Source organism: Ictidomys tridecemlineatus, chromosome 3 (assembly GCF_052094955.1).
Source record: "Ictidomys tridecemlineatus isolate mIctTri1 chromosome 3, mIctTri1.hap1, whole genome shotgun sequence".
NCBI lineage: Eukaryota > Metazoa > Chordata > Mammalia > Rodentia > Sciuridae > Ictidomys > Ictidomys tridecemlineatus.
In genome coordinates, this window is record NC_135479.1 from 73,952,282 (window position 1) to 73,970,045 (window position 17,764).

General features: G+C 32.0%; 1 protein-coding gene across 1 annotated transcript in view; it reads right to left on the minus strand.

The window, feature by feature from the left end:
• Positions 1 to 1,523: 1,523 nt before the first annotated feature.
• The window catches only part of LOC144375678 (ankyrin repeat domain-containing protein 26-like), a 57,580-nt gene continuing 41,339 nt past the window's right edge, over positions 1,524 to 17,764 (minus strand). The window contains exons 15-18 of the mRNA XM_078041123.1: positions 14,568 to 15,389; positions 8,627 to 8,899; positions 7,752 to 7,922; positions 1,524 to 3,423 (exon numbers count right to left, since the gene is read on the minus strand). Coding sequence (XP_077897249.1) covers positions 7,785 to 7,922; positions 8,627 to 8,899; positions 14,568 to 15,389 — 1,233 coding nt within the window. The 3' untranslated portion in view covers positions 1,524 to 3,423; positions 7,752 to 7,784. The remainder of the gene's footprint in view (positions 3,424 to 7,751; positions 7,923 to 8,626; positions 8,900 to 14,567; positions 15,390 to 17,764) is intronic.

Sequence of the window (17,764 nt, forward strand, 5' to 3'; positions counted from 1 at the left end):
CAACTATTTGGCTGGGTATTGAGGCTGTTTATATACATTTATGTGTGGTTGTGGGAAAGAGAAATCATTTGTATAGCTCTTTTGGTGGAGTCTAAACTCCCTTCATCCAAAACACAAGAGTGAGATTCACAAATAAATGGAAGACTTGGGATATGGCTTAGGGTAGAGCATATTCTGGATTAGATTGGAATATCATCAATCAATCAATCAATCAATAAAATGAAAAAAAATAAAAACTGATTTTAATTTAGTGTTTGTAGACCCTCCTTTTGAAAGACATTGTATCTAAGTGGAATAATGGAGAATATTTGTTCTTCTTTAACTGTATTTTTCAATCTTTACATAATGATCATATGTAAAACTTTGAACATTTTAAAAATTACATATGTAACACCAAAAATGCTAAAAAATAAATTCATAAAAATTTAATCTACAGTCACCATGAAAATTTCTTCCTGATTTATTAAATAAACTGAGTATTAATTTTCAAATTCTTAATGATAACACAGGGCTGGGGTTGTTTTTCAGTGTAAGAGAATTTTTCTAGCATGGATGAGGCATTATTTTTGATACTCAGCACCACATATAAATAAATAAAATGAAGGTCTATCAACAATTAATATTTTTAAAAAGATAAAAGAATAAGTTTCAAGAGCAGATATGCAAAGTGCTTATTAATATTGAAATGGTGAACTCAATAACAAAACCTGAGGGCAAATTCAGAAAATATTCTTATTTCATAAAGTGAATTGTACAGAAAGTCTGTAGAAGAATGATGTGGTGCATATGAAGTGTGTTGTGCCTACAAAAGAAAAAACATACATGCAGGTCACCACTCAGGTTTCACAGCATTAGAGGAACATTGGATCAACAAATCAAGACTAAATCCAGAATGTAGCTTGTTTTGGCAAATAAAGTGTTTCTGTTGTTGTTTCCTTTTGCCTCACTGAGATTTGTCCTCAGGCTTCATATGTGCTATACATGTACTCTACCACTGAGCCTCACCCCTTACGCTGAAAACATAGTTTTATTGGAATGCCATCAGGCATTCAATTATTATATTTGCAGATTTTAGGCTATGACCACAGAGAACTTCTGGTCCACAAAGCCTAAAGTCTTCATGATGTGCTCCTCTAAAGAAATATTTGCAAATTCCATTGGTATTAATTTTAATATCACCAAATATATTGACATATTGATGGAACAGGGATCCCTATGTGCAATCTACCAGCAGCATTTAGGTTAACTTGAGAGTCAAATATTTGAGCATTTATCCACTGGTTATGAAAATTAAAATCTAATTATAAACTGAAGAAAAATCTATAGAACTATTACTGAAATACACCATTCAAAAATCGAAATCAAAGATATCATGAATAGCCCAGAAATGCTAAAGGGACCATCCAAGATTAAAAAAAAAACAGAAGAAATAAGACCACTGGACACAGTGAATAATTGATATTAAAATTTCCCAAAATTGAATTTATTTTGGTTCAAAGACAATTGTTAAAATAACTGTCAAATTTTGAATAAGATTTGTAGAGTAGATATTCACAATATAGTTTACTTATTTTGATCATTGCACCATAGTTACAGAGATAATTTCTCATTTTAAGATAATGTGAGATTTTTTAATTTACAAATAAAAAGACATTGTGTGCATCTTGCAAATGTTTCAGAGATAAAAACTGTTATGTACGTAGACTTATCTAGAAATGAAGAATAACATTTAGGGAATGTTTCTTATGAATTCCTTTCACTGCTGTCTTAAATCTTCTATAAATCTGAGATTATCAAAATAGAACATTTCTGAAAGAAAAATAAATTTTTAAAATATTAACAAGTAACAGCAAACACAATAAAATAAACCATGAATCTGTATAGATATAATAAATGAACAAATTTAGTGGTGAATGATACACATTTATATTATTATTAATATGTATAGTCTCAAACTATCTTCACACAAATAATAATTACAAAGTAAAATCCTGCAAATACCACATTAATGACCAATATTAACATCAGCAGTAATGATATTATAGGTCACAAGATGTGATTCAAAGTGAAAATCATAGAATTGATTTCTGTGGTACTCTTGCCAAAAACATGTAATCTAGCTCCAATTGATTTTAAGCACATTCTACAAGCTTTCCCTCTGAAAAATTCACGGTCATGAAGGTTAAGAAAAAACTAAGGAATATTTAATTCAGAAGGCATCTATAAAATAAAACAATGAAGTTCATTTCATGTCTCTGAAGGAAATATTTTTTTTTATAAAGAATAATATTAGGCTACTAGAAAAACATGAAAATGATCTGAGGATTAAGTGGTACAAGGCATTATGATAGAATGTATAAGTGTTGATTTGAGAAACAGCATTTGCTTAATGTGTGTTTTGTTTTGTTTTGTTTTGTTTTTGCTTTTTTTCTTTATACAATCTTGGAAAATATTAGTGAAGTTGCAGGTTCTAATGCAAAGTACTTTTTCCCACTGAAGCATTTTAAAATGAATTGTTAACATATGCCATCTTTCATGATAGGTTTAGTATTTCCTACAACTCAGAACATGCTAGATAACAATATAACCTTCATAATGAAACTGATACAATTAACAACTATGCTGTTATCTGTTAATATTTGAAAAATATACTCATAATAAATGAATGATGAATTGTAGCTATCTAGCATGTTCTGACTTGTACAAAATACTAAAAATATCGTAAATGATAGCATATGTAAGCAATTCAATTTAAAATGCTTCAGCAGACAAAGTACTTTATATTAGAACCTGTAAATTTACTATTATTTCCCAAGATTGTATAAACAAGGAGAAAAGGAAAAAAATAAAGATAAAACACTAAGCAAATATTCTTATTAGAAAAAATTAATAAGTCAGTGCCTGAAATATAAATTTAAAGATGGCAGTATAATAATTGAAATACATTAATCCATTATTGAATATAGTAACCAGCATGTAAAAATAATGTTGCCTAATTCTCTGGACCCATATTCAGTGATATAATATAAATAATTCATCATTAATGTGATATTTAGATCTACCAAATTAGTGTTGACTTGGTTGCTGAATTGAGCTTAAATGCTAACATTTAGATAGTCTGAAAACACATTTAATAAAAACTGGTTTGCACTTGCACTTCAAATTTTCTTACAGATATAAACAATTTTCATATTTTGATAATTTCAGTATATATGTTACACACATCCATTTCAATAAAGTATTTACATCATATATTTCATAAATAATGTAAATATTATATTAACAGTCTGAAAAACACAATATTAGCTTTCATATTTTTTTCTTAAAATCTCTGTATATCTTTATGATGTTTCCCAAAGTAAATCTTGTCTTCTCTTATTAGTAATTCTTAAGGCAGAAGCTCCCATGGTCAGGATTCAAATCCTGCAGCAAGAGAAAAAGAATTATATTTTTTCTCAAACATTTTATAAGTATAAATCAGTGAAGAAGTTTAGAACTTTTCATTGTTTATAAGAAGAAAAAAAGATATGTCCACAATACAAAATCACTATGGAATGTAGTACGCTCTGAGTATCAGAGCTTTGGGTTTTCCACCCCTTATGCATAAATTTGACAACCATATGCTAGGGTATTCGGGCAAGAACTGGGATGACAACATGGAGATGATAATGGACACCTCTCAACAGTCATATACAATAGCTTCAAAAGCAGACAATCAGGCAATTTCCATACAGAGTCATTGGCATTAGGACAAGGATAAAACAGGTTACTACTGGAACACTTAGAAGGGACTTCTGTCCCAAATTTGTGTCAGTGTTTGAGGTCCTTCAATAAAAGTGATACATGAGTTAACACCTGAAGTAAAAGGAGAAATTGTGAGAGAAAGGGAAGAGGTGCATGCAGACACCGAGATGAGAAAGAACATTTGTGGAATCACAGTGGTCCAGTGTCACCAGAATCTAGAGCAAAGTGCCAATAAAGCAAGTGAGATGAGATAGCCTGAGTAACCTGACAAAAATCCAGTTGTTTGGATATTTTAATTTTTGGCTAAGAAATTTCATACTTTTATTGAGGCAAATGTAAACTAATGACAGAGTCATGACAGGGTATTTTAAATGTGTGATTGTTACTAAGTCAGTCTGGGATTTTGGCCATAAACCACAGAAAATGTATGATGCCATTTTTTTCCCACAAAAGAATGTCAGTGTATAGGCTGACAGTTTCATAGAGAGGCAGAAGTGGGAAAAAAGCAGTTTCACACTTAAGGTCTTTAATTTGTTGATATTCAGAATTGGAAAAATACATAGCTCTTTAATTGTAATTGATTTCAGAAGTTATGACCAGCAGTTTTTAAACATTTTGCTCATTACAGATGTGCACTTGATGAGTTATGTGGTAAATACTTCCAACTCTTATATAAATATCACCATGTACAGTGTTCTTTGTATAAAACTCTTCTCTTACTAATTCCCCAAATAGGGTCTAAAATATATTACTGAACATAGTAAGTTTGTTGTAGTGATAACATACTTACTATGTAGTGTCTAATGCCTTTACACATCTGATGTGAAAACAAATGATTTTGACTGACAGAATTCCCATTCCTGTCTTTATGTTCTATTTTTAAAGAAAATTATTTTAAACAAAAATTTTTACTGGTGCATTTGACTATATATAATAGAGGAATTGATTATGACATATTCACAGATGCATATAAAATAATTTGATCAGTCTTCCTCTCTAGTAGTTTTTTCCTCTCCTTCTCCCTTCACCTTTGAAGGCATTCTGCAGTGATTACGGAGACATATTTTTGAAACGTGATGAAAGAGTTTAAAAAACACTCTTCTATTCAGGCTAGCATGATATGGCAAACTAATGTTCCACAAGGAAATGTAGAACTATTACATTAAGTTTTAAATAAACTAGCTTATGCATAAGTAAAAAAGAAACATCAAAGAAACTTTCTCCCAGAAATACATTGGAAAAATAGTTGCATCCCAAATCCCCTTTGCATTGTGTCTACATTCTTACACAATTTATCATTGTTTTCTAAATGGTAAATTATCTAATTTTTTTCTGGTAAGAACTAATAAGAACAACTTATACTTGCATCCTGCATAACAACTAACTTTCATTCTCTTTTTGTAAATAGTCATCCAATTTCATGACTCTGAAGCACTTCAAACCCGATTCTCTCATTTTTCTCAGAAAGATATTCATGTAAGCTAAGAAACTGAAAAAAATCATATATCAGCTATTAAATTAAATTGTAATTTATATGTTAAAATTATTCCTTTCTGTCATAACTATTTAACTTCAGCATTGTTTTATAAAGCTTAGATTTGTTCTCCTGTGATTTTTTTAGGTCAAAATGCCAAATAAAGAATAAGGTTGAGGCCACATTTAACATAGATATGCATGGCTTTACTATGTGTTAAGAAGGTCATCAAAACACCATTGAAGCAGGGTGTGATGGCACATGCCTGTAATCACAGTGGCTTAAGAGGCTGAGCCAGGACAGTCTTGAGTTCAAAGCTAGTTTCAGCAACCGTGAGGCCTAAGCAACTCACTGAGACCCTGTCTTTAAATAAAACATGAATAGGTTTGGGGATGTGGCTCAGTGGTCAAGTGTCCCTGAGTACAATCCCTGGTGCAAAGAAACAAACAACCAAAAAATAAATAAATAAATAAAACCATGGAAGCTCTAAACCAAGGTGCAATGAAAGCAAGATGGTATCTTTTATTTATTCATTTTCAAGCAGATATTTCATTATTGTAATAATACCCCTGATAAAAAAATTGTCAAATATTATAGAAATATCTTCAAATGGGTTCAAAATAGCTGGACATTTTGTTTTTCTCATTAGCTCTTAAAAACATAGCTCATCATTTTTGGACTAATATTTGACTCGCTCAAATGAAGTCTTAGTATGAAGAAAATCACTGGGTTGTACAGAAGGGCTCCTGTTATACAATGCAACTCTAACCCTAACCTAACCCTAACCCTAACCCAAACCAAGCCAGGGAGTTGGGGACAGCACTCAGTGTGGAAAAGTGAAATGAATCTGATCAATTTTTTTTGTGAATCCATATGAAAATATCACAGTGAATTTCACCTTCATGTATATTCATAATGCATAATTCAAAAAGAAACTTAAAAACTACAAATAAGTATAAGATCAGTAGAGCAGAAGAAAGAGAACACAGGGAGGAAGAAGGGGAGATAAAGTGGAAGTACTGGTCACTGAATTAGAGCACATTATATTTCATGCTTGTTTAATTATTTCAAAATTAACCTCAATATTATTTATGTCTAAATGCACTTTCAAAATTTTCATCAAATAAAAGAATAATTTAAATATTCCATAAGAGTAATTGTAGGGATCATTTCTCAGTGGTAGAGTACTTGCCTACACATGTGAGGCACTGGGTTCAATCCTTAGCACCACATAAAATAAAGGAAATATATAACTAAAAAAAATTTTTTAAAAAGAGAGTAGGTAGAAATTCTCCATATGTGGGCACAACACTAAAAGAATCAGAACAGAGACAGTGTATGCAATTATGGGTTTGTAACTTCTCTAAAGAAGTGTACATATTTCTAGGGGGCTTCAAACTTCCAATTAAAGCAATGTTGGTGGAAGAGAGACAGAAATCAGCGATGTATGACTTTGCAGGTAACAATGCTGCCTTCTTGAAAGACTCTCCCTGGAAGATTCTTGAGGATGCCATTAGAAATATGGATATTTTAAAGACAAATATAGCAGATGATGTATACTTTAGTTTATTTGACTACCAAAGCCATTTTACTATGTTGAAGTATATTAAATCATCATGGTTTACTTAAACACATGCAACTAGAAAATTTTAGTAAAGCTAGAAAGATTCATATTTAGTGAACCAGTTCAAGGACTTAAAGAATGTTCCTTGAAGATATTGTCAAGCATTTATTACCACCATATGTATATTCTACCTATTACCTAGATAAATTAAGCATTTGACAATGAGACAATTCAGAGCAACAGCCACTGGTTCAGAACAAGATAGGTGAGTGGGTGATCAAGATAGATTAAAGCTGCTGCCTAGAAAGTTGGCCCATGAATTTGTTACCAGGGCTTCAGGAGACTGCCCCAATTCATTCTGTCATTCACAGGCCCCAACACTTATCATCAGAATATTTTAATCACTTTGCAGATTATACTTCCCATCATCACAAGTATGACCATGTAGAGAAGAAAAACTATATAGAACATTTTGTCTCTAGATACCATGTAAGGATAATATTTTAAAATTAAAATAAAAATCAGTTAATCTGTCAGGTGTCAGAATGTGCCCAGAGTGTAGTTATAGCAACACTGGACACTTAAGGTTTCAGTTATAATCTTTCAAAAATTGTGAAACTTGTTCATGTTTCCATGTAGAAGCAGTTTTGTCACAATATAACTATGTGAATCACAAAACTTCAAAAATACTTAACTAAAAGTCCAATAGACCAGATTACATATAGGAGAACATTAAGGGAAGAAAGCTTAATAGTTTACCTTCAGATGTAAAATGCAAAGGTGAGTGAAAGATAAACTTCCTAGACTAATATTTCAAGAGTACATTCATTTCCTAACATTACTTCCACAAATTATACGGTCTAGTTCGCTTTTGCATGCTACCGATCTCATCAACCTGTCTCAAAGTTATGCAGTAGACACAAATTAAGGACACTAAGTTGCTCTCTTTCAGTCTGGGTTTTGACATACTTGTGGAATCTGGATTGTTCTATATGGAAGTGCCTATATTCTCTCAGTTGCATTTCTTAGAATTTTCAGTTCAGATTCCAGATGGCTAATTCTGAGTTCCATCTGAATTCTTATTGAAGTAAAATTAGTCATTCTGAACTGCTCTGTAACTTCCGGAGCTGCTTCTTGTGTCTGAAGAACATAAAAAGAATATATTTTAAAAATAATTAGAACCCAAATAATTATTATGTAGTTATTTTACTTACTTCTGAGTCAAAAATTCAGACAGCAATTTTAAAAGTGAAGAAAAAAATATTAGACTGTAATCTTCTGTCATCAGTATCAATTACATTAAATCTGAACCAATAATAATTGAGTTCTTCCTCTCCCAATTTCCCCCCTCATTCCCTGCCCTCCTCCTCCTCCTTTCTACTGCAAATGGAACCCAGGGCGTTGCACAGGCTAGGCTATCTACCATTGATCTGTGCTCAAAGTAATGAATCATTCTCACGTTAGCACTCAGATCATCGGATAATTTAAAGAATAATAGAATCAATTCAAAATATGAAAGTTGAAAATTTTAACTTAACAATTCAAAAGTATATTTCTGCATCATATTGTTTTCTCCTCATAGTCTTACTTATGCCCACTATTATCAAATATCCAACAGTTATCTGATGAAAACTATTACTCAGATCAAATTAGCTGAAAGGATGATGTAAATTGTGGTATTTGAAGGGGCATCAAGTGTCTTCCTTCTCTTAGAAATCTACACAACATCTTTCCTCAAGAGATATACAATACACCTATGATACGTATATCCAAAATACAGTTTACAATGAAATGAATTAAAGCAAATTGCAGATAAGTAAGACAGCCTGTAAAATCAGAAATACTTGTTTTTGCTTCTCCTCTAAATCCCATTTTGCTCCATGTTCAATGTCACATTCCCACCACACTCCTTGGCATCGTTCTACTAGAGTGCTCCGTGTGTGCCTTGGAAAGTTTACTACATTTTCTTCAAACTTCTTTTGATTCCTTTCTATTTTTTCAAATGTATCTTGTATACTTTTTATAAAAAACAAGTTCTGCATAAAACATTCATAGTTTGTTCTCAAATGTAAATGCTTTGAAGATGCATTTTTCATCTTTGTAGTGAGATCATCCATCTGCATGAATAAAAGAAGTATAAAAAAACACAATATGAAAATAAGATACTGAAAATATTCGAACAAACTCAAACAACAAATTTTACATAAATTCAATTGCAACAAAACATAATCTATACTAGCATTATGAAGAGTAGATTAAGTTTCTATAATAAGGTATATTAGCTTTTCAGTGAGTAAGGATTACACATCTATAAATCCCAATTTTGGCTACATAATAAATGTTGAGGAAATCTATATAGAAGATGATTTTTCCCATACTGAATTTACTGTTGGATTAAGTGAATTTAATTTTATATTTTGTCACTGAAATATAATTAGAATAAAAGTCTTAACAGGCCAATCTACTAACAAAAAATATTGATTGATATCAAACAGTAATTTTGTTAAAACAACTATTATTCATTAATATTTTCCATTCATTCTAGAGTAGGTGTGGATATCAGATATTACTCTCACCTTCGGAGAATTTATATCTCAACAAGATAATCACCATGAAAACACTGTTGGTGACAGAAAAGTCAGAGAAAGTGCATGAAAAATAAAAACTCATTTTATGTGATCTCTGAATAAACATGATCAAGTGAATAAAAACAGACAAGTCAGAAAGTACAGCATGAATAAGACAGAGATATGTACAATCGGCACAATTCATGAAGACCACAAAGAGGCAGGGTAATAAAAGCATGTCTAAATATTAACTTATAAATAGATGCCCCTAGTCATGTAGTACTGGAGTTGTCAAGAGGTGGAAGCATTTTATGGTTTAGCAACTGATAACTGGCTAAGTGACATGGTCATAAAACAAAATTCTACTAGACAACAGAAAGAAATAAAATAGTGATGCTTGCTACAACACAGAGGATCCCTGAAAAAAGTATTCTAAGTCAATGAAACTGGTAAAAAACAAAAGACCTACTGTTGTATAAATTCACTTGTATGAAATATCCATTACAGACTAATTTTAGAGTTAGAACTATAAGCCAACTTCCAAACAAGATTTCCAAAAAGCAAAAGTTAATATCAAGAATCAGAAAATTGTGGCTGGTAGTTCAGTGGTAGAGTGCTTGCTTAGCATGTGTGCAGCTGTTGGTTTGATCCTCAGCACCACACATGAATAAATAAAGATAATGTGTCCATCTACAAATAAAAATATTTTTTAAAAGCATCAATATGGGGCTGAAGCTGGGGCTGTAGCTCAGTGGTAGAGTGCTTGCCTTCCATGTATGAGGCATTGTGTTTGATCCTCACCACCACATAAAAATAAAGATATTGTGGTCTATGTACAACTGTTGTTTTTTTAAAAAAAAAAAAGAACAATAAATGGGTTGGTATCAAACTAAAAAACTTTTTCACAGCAAAGGAAACCATCACGAATTATGAACAGAGAACCTTCAAAATGTGAAAAAATCTTTGCCATGTGCACCTCAGATAGCACATTAATCACCAGGATGTACAAATAATTCAAATTTTTTAACACCGAAAGAACACCAACCAATAATCCAATCAATAAATGGGCAAAGGACCTGAAAAGGCACTTCCCAGAAGAACATATGCAAATGGTCAGAAAATATATGAAAAAATTCAATTAGAGAAATGCAAATGCCACACTGAGATTCCATCTCACTCGGGTCAGAATGGCAACTGAAAAGAATAAAATAATGATAGATGTTGGTGGCAGTGTGGGGAAAATGTTCACTTACACATTGCTGATGGGACTGCAAATTGGTGCAATCACTATGGAAAGCAGTATGGAGAGTCCTCAGAAATCTTGGAATATGACCGCCATTTGACCCACTTATCCCACTCCTTGATTTACACACAAAATCCTTAAAATCATCATACTACCGTGACACAGCCACAACAATGTCTAAAGTGGCTCAAATCACAATATTGAAGCTTTGAAACCTTCAATAGATGAACAGATTTAAAAAATGTGTCATGTACACAGGATGGAATATTAATAAGCTGTGAGAAAGAATGAAATTATGGCATTTGCCAGTAAATGGATGGAACTGGAGATTATCATCCTAAGTGAAATAAGCCAATCCTCCAAATCCAAAGGCTGGAAGTTCTCTTTCATAAGTGAATGCTAACACACAGTAAGGAATGTGGGAAAAAAGAATAGAAGTTCATTGAATTAAGACAAAAGGAATGGGAATGAAAATGGAAACAGAAAAGACAGTAGAATAAATCTGAAACAACTTTCCTATATTCACATGTGAATACATGACCAGTGTAACTCCACATTATGTACAAATATAAAAATATGAAGTTATAATGTATGATGTAAATATTCAAATACAGGGACATAGCCACATCAATGTTTATTGCAGCACAATTCACAATAGCTAGACTGTGGAGCCAACCTAGATGCCCTTCAATGGATGAATGAATAAAAACATGTGGCATATATACTCAATGGAATATTACTCAGCACTAAAAATAATGAGACCATGGCATTTGCAGGGAAATGAATGGCATTAGAGCAGATTGTGCTAAGTGAAGTTAACCAATCCCAAGTAAAACAAATGCCGAGTGTCTTTCTGATATAAGGGGGGTGACTCAAAATGGGAAAGAGAGGAAGAGCATGGGAAGAAGATTACCTCTACACAGGGAAGAGGGGTGGGAGGAAAAAGGAGGGAGAAAGGGAATTGCAAGGATGGTGGAAGGAGACCTTCATTGTTATACAAAATACATGTATGAAGATGTGAGAAAAAAAATAATAGTGTTACCTTAGATTAGGTAGAGAGAAGTGATGGGAAGGGAGGGGGAGGCTGGGGAGATAGGAAGGATAGTAGAATAAAACGGACATTATTATTACCATGTGTATATATGTGAATGCATGACCAATGTGATTCTGCAACCTGTATACTCAGAAAAATGAGATATTTTATCCCATGTGATTCAAATGTATGATATGTCAAGGTCATTGTATTGTCATGGGTAACTAATTAAAACAAATTTAAAAATCACACAAAAATAAAATAGAGTCCTGCCTAAAGTTAAAAAATAAATAAATAAATAAAAGTACTATGGTTTACATTTGTAAATTACTAAAATAATATATGGGTAGTTTTCTAGGACTTTGGACGTGTAGGGATTAGAAAACTGACAGCTAAGAGGTTCCAGGTTTCTTTTCAAGAACTTAAAAATGTTCTAAAATTGACTGTGTAAATGGTTACATAACTCTGTTAATGTACTATGAGACACTGTATTATATGTGTTATATGGGTGAATTCGATGTCAGGTGCATTACATATATCATAAAAATGCCTTTTAAGAGATGTACTGAAAAAAAACTTAGCTAACATTTTTCATTGTCTAGTTTGGATAATAATCCAGACACAATACAAATATTTATATGCTTCATAATGTATCTAAATAAATGAAAAAATAAAGAAATAGCCTAAGTTTTTCAATAATTAAACTAAAACCTAAACATATCTGTATTTTGAGAAAAGCATAAAAAAATTTGTACACATTTTTAAAGTCAATTTAGTAATTACTTGCAGATTTTGAATAGATGCACAAAAATGAAGTAAAAATAACAAATTTTCCTGAAACATTTTATTAAATAGTACCTCTATTTAGTTTTCCTTGTTGTACCATGGAAGTAGAGACAGCATGAAAAGCTGCTGGGTTATAGAAAAAAGTCTCAGCTTTCCTCAGACTAGATATTTTAATGAAAGATGCTGATTTTGTAAGAGAAAAATTCTAAAAGAAAATTTTAAGGGTAAGAAATAAGTGCAGTATAAAGATCCCCAAATATAATAAAATCAATTATAATGAAAATATAAAGAAAGCTGTTCATTGAAATTAGTATCCCAGAATAACTTTTATTACTTATGCAGGTGTTGATTTACAGATGACATGTTCAATTTTCTACATACTTGACTTGTCATTTGTCTTAGTTTCTTCATTAAATCCTGTCTTTATATTTTAAATTTATGTAAAAATGTGCTAAATCTTCTAGAGAAGCCTCTGATACACATTGAAGTTTCAGGGTACCAGCTGGCTGTTTTTCAAGACGTCTCGCAACTACCTGATATTTCTGTTAATGATTTTGTTACTCAGCTCACTTTTAAAATTTATTATTATTGTTATTGTTATTATTATTACTATTGTTATTATTATTATTATTATTATTATTATATAATGTTTACTCTGAAAAAATATCACTACATACAACAGTAAGCTGCTGTTTATTTCTGAATTCCCTTAAGAAAATAGAAGATTGTGTACTCCTGCTTAGTCACTATCACATTCCTTACACAACAGGGTGAGCCTTGTATCTCTACATACTGCCCTTGATAAAGTTGTAATGTTTAACAAACTACTGAAATCTCAATCAAAAATGGTTACACAGGTCTCATTGGTAGTGGTGAATTCTACAGAGGTTATTATCCCTCTCTTATTAGAGACTCAAGTTAATACTCCACATCCTCACATCTTTAAAGCTTTGCTAAAATAATTCCAATATACTTTCACAAAGAATAAAGGAGATGCTAGGTAACCTGGTCTCCACCTCACTGCCTGTCCACATCTCCTAGATTTCTCACTGGTCTTCACACCACTCCTGCTTTACATAAACCCTGCCACCCTCATTAGTCTGGACATGGGGGTTCAGTGCCAAATTAATGAATTTTAGATGGCTACAATTATCTTTGTCACTATATAATAGGAATTAGGCCATGAAATGAAGAAAACTATTAGCAAGTTATCATGAATATATGCATCAAATTACAGATGAAGTCAACATGTGGTTTTGCTGCAATTCATCACATTAGTCCCAATTTATGATAATGACAAATAGATGCTTTTAAAGAGGTGGACAAGACATGAATGAAAACAAAAAAAAAATATCAGGACAGTTATTTTCAGATTTATGATAAACTTAAATGACTAAAAATAAATTTACCAACTAGAAATATACAAAAATATACTGAAGAAAGTCTATATCAAAATACAGCATCTACATTTCAGTTCAACTGTAAAATCTGGAATGAACTGTAAAAGTAACTAATTTATTTGAAACTAGGTATGAGCATTTCCATTATGTGTTTCATTGTGATCTTCAAGTATAGCAGCAAGAAGACATTAAAATTGTTATTCAGTAATGGGATGTAGCTCATTGGTAGAACGTGTGTTTAGCATGTGCAAACTTTGGGTTGAATTAATAGCACCAAAATTAGATATTGTTTCAGCATTATTGAGACCATATTACTAATGTCAGCATATAAACCTACAAAAAAATCTTAACTCAACCTCTTAAATCTTTATAAGAAACAATTTCTTAAATTGAAGGGTCAGGGCCGAGTTTTAAAAATTTCCTCCTTTTTAAATATTAAAATACATTTTAAATAAGTCTTTTGTGTTTAGTTGACACATGAGTACCTATAGTTATTTTAAAATATGTACACAGTGTGTAAGAATCAGAGCAGGGAAATTGGAATACTCAGCACTTCAAACACAGATTGGTTGTGCTACAAATGAGGTTTAAGTTATTTTTGCTGGACAACAGGTTGTAGTTCTGTGTTGATACAGAAACACATTCATAATATCTACATTTTTATATTCATCAAGATTCAACATTTAGCCATAAGCAGATATCACTTTGAGTATTCCTTTGAAGACTCTTTATAAAGATAACTTGCTTGATACTTACTTCTTCTGCTTTCTCCTTTCCATATTGATCCAGTTGTTCTTTTAAGTGATTAGTTTCATTGATTAATTCCAAATATTTGTTTTCCAGCATGAGACGATATCTGTCATTCCGAGCTTGAAGTTTTTTTATAACATCATAAAATTGGGTTTGGACATTAATAATTCCATCTATTTTATTTTCATCTTTGTTCTGATGGTCATGCAACTGGTCTTCATGCAATGTAGTTTCTCTTTGTAGTTTAGATACCTTCTCTTTAGAAGCTTCCTGCCTTCTGAGATGTTCATTCCTTTTTCTTTCTTTATTTTGATACCTGTGTTCCATCTCCTTCAGTTGGCACTGTCTTTGCTTTAGGTGTCTGTTTACTTGATCTGTAACCAAAGTCATTACTCTTGTCTGATGCAGCTCGTTTTCTAGGTCACTTGTTTTTACTTCAGACTTTGGAATCTGTTGGGAAGGAATCTCACTACTACTGTTTAGGTTAGATACATCAATATTCTTTTTTTCCTGTAAACTATCTGTTTCTGGTCTTTCTGTGCTTTGTTTTTCACTCTCAGGTATGAAATTTTGCAATGTATTCTCAACTTTCCAAATACCCAACTGTTCATTGTCCTGAAATATTTCCATAAGTGTTTCCTCATTCAATTTTTGTGTCCATGGAAGGCTGGTATTCTTTTCTCTTAAAATTTCAGTATTCTCAAAGCACTTCTTTTCCTGGTTCTGATATTTTACTGTGTCCATTCCCAGTCTCTTCATAGAGACCTCATCCTTCTTCTTGTGATATTTATGCAATAGCTTGTTCTCTGTCCCATCACTAGGAGAAACCTAAATAAAACCAAGGATACATTTAGCTAGCACTCAATAAAATGATGTTTCATAATTTTCACTGAAATTAAAGAAAAACCTGTTTATTTATATGGTAAAAGGGTTTCAATAAATAGATACCCACAGAAGAAAAATTAGATGTAAACTTCTGAGATTATACAAATATGAATTCCCAAGAGTTCAAAAGTTAATTCAAGAAGATAAATCTATAAGAGTAAAAGAAAATTATAACTTAAAGAATGTAAGAACTGCCAGGTTCAGGGGCTCATGCTTGTAATACCAGTGTCTCAGGATACTGAGGCAAGAGGATCACAGGTTCAAAGCCAGTCTTCAGCAATTCAGTGAGACCCTGACTCATTCATAAATAAATAAATAAATAAATAAATAAATAAATAAATAAATGGCTGGGATGCATCTCAGTGGTTGAGCACCCTGGTTCAATTCCTGGTTATAAAAAAAAAAGAAAAAAATAAATAAAGATTGAAAAAATCTGCATTATACCAGAATGAAAGAATAGATTAAGTGATTAGTTAGTCTGCCAATGTAAAAAAAAAAATAACTTTGCAGAAGAGAAGCAACAGAGAAAACCCCACACATGTAGTTATCTAATACTAGACAAAAACCCATATGTGGTAGGACAAATTTAACCCCTATTTCTCAAAAACAAAGTGGATCAAGGACCTAGATAATAGATAAAAGACCCTAGACCTATTACAAGACTATACAGGCCCAGCACTCCATCTTGTCAGTGTAGGAACTGAATTCCTCAAAAAGTCACTTAAAGCACAAGAAGTAAAATAAAGAATCAATAAATGGGGTGGTATCTTTACAGCAAAGGAAACCATCAAGAATGTGAGTAGACAGCATTTAGAATGGGAGAAAATCCATGTCAGTGACAGAATATATAAACAATCTCCAGAATATATAAACAACTCGAAAAATAACTCACAAACAAAAAATAACCCAATCAATAAATGAACAAAAAACTGAGCAAGCACTTCAAAGAAAAATACGTACAAACAGTTAACAAGTATATGAAAAAAATGTTCAACATCTTTAGCGATTAGAAGAATGAAAATTAAAATTACATTGAGATATAAAGAATGCAAGTAACAATAAATGTTGGTGAGAATGTGGGGAAAAAATTGACTCATACATTGCACCAAGCAACTTTTCAGGAAAGCAGTATATAGATTTCTCACAAAACCTGGAATGGAACGACCATTTGATCCAGTTATTCTGCTCCTCAGTGTATACTCCAATGATACTATAGTGACACAGCCACATAAATATTTATAGCAGCTCTTCACAAAAGTTAAGCTGTGGAACCAACCTAGGTGCCTTTCAACACATGGAAAGATAAAGACAATGTCTTATATATACACAATGGATTCAGCCATGAAGAATGAAATTATGGCATTTGCTGGCAAATGAATGGAACTGGACACTGTCATGCCAAGTGAAATAATCCAGTCCTCCAAATCCAAAGTCTGAATATTCTCCTTAACATGTAGTTGGTAACACACATAAGGGTGGAGGATAAAAGAAGTTTGTTGGTTAGAAAAAAGTGAATAAAGGGCTGTGAGGGGAGGGGAATATAGTAGAATGAATCTGAAATTACATTCCTATGTTCACATATGAATACATAACAAGAAAAACTCTACATAGAAGAAGTTATATGCTATGTATGTGTAACACACCAAAAGATCTATTGTAATGTACACCTAAAAACAATAAATAAAAATTAGAATTCACTACCTCTTTTTTGATCCACTTTTAGGATCGTATGATCTATCCTTTAAACAGTTAAAAATTCCAAATATTTTATTATGTACCTATCTGTTAGGATGGCTTCAGTGGCAAATAAAAGAACACATAACTTTAAGAAGAATAAGTTTGCAATCTAACATTTGCAATCTGACACCTCATGTATTCAACCAGACCATAGTAAGAGCCTTAGCTCTACATCTACTGAGACATAACAAAAGTTCTCCAAGGTCTTTTCCTAAAAATATTCCTAGCATATTCTGTTTTCTAACATTTTGTAGCTGTGAATGAGAATTGCATCTATTGATAAATTATAAATGTAGGAACAGCATTAAACACATGATCTATATCAATGAACAATGTATCACAATTCTGAAAAGGAGCACAAGGCTAAAAACATAGGAAAATTGCATCATTTTTCTCCAAGTCTTTTGTCTCTGCTTCTAGTGCTCATCCACAAAGCCAGTTACTTCTGTCCTATGAACGGATAAACACCAAAGAAGGCCTGTGTTTCAAAATACAAATGACAAATAAGGCAAAATGTGTAAGGCTCTACTCAGAAAATCCTGAGATTTCTACTCAGTAGCATTTGTTTCATCTCAGTGAAC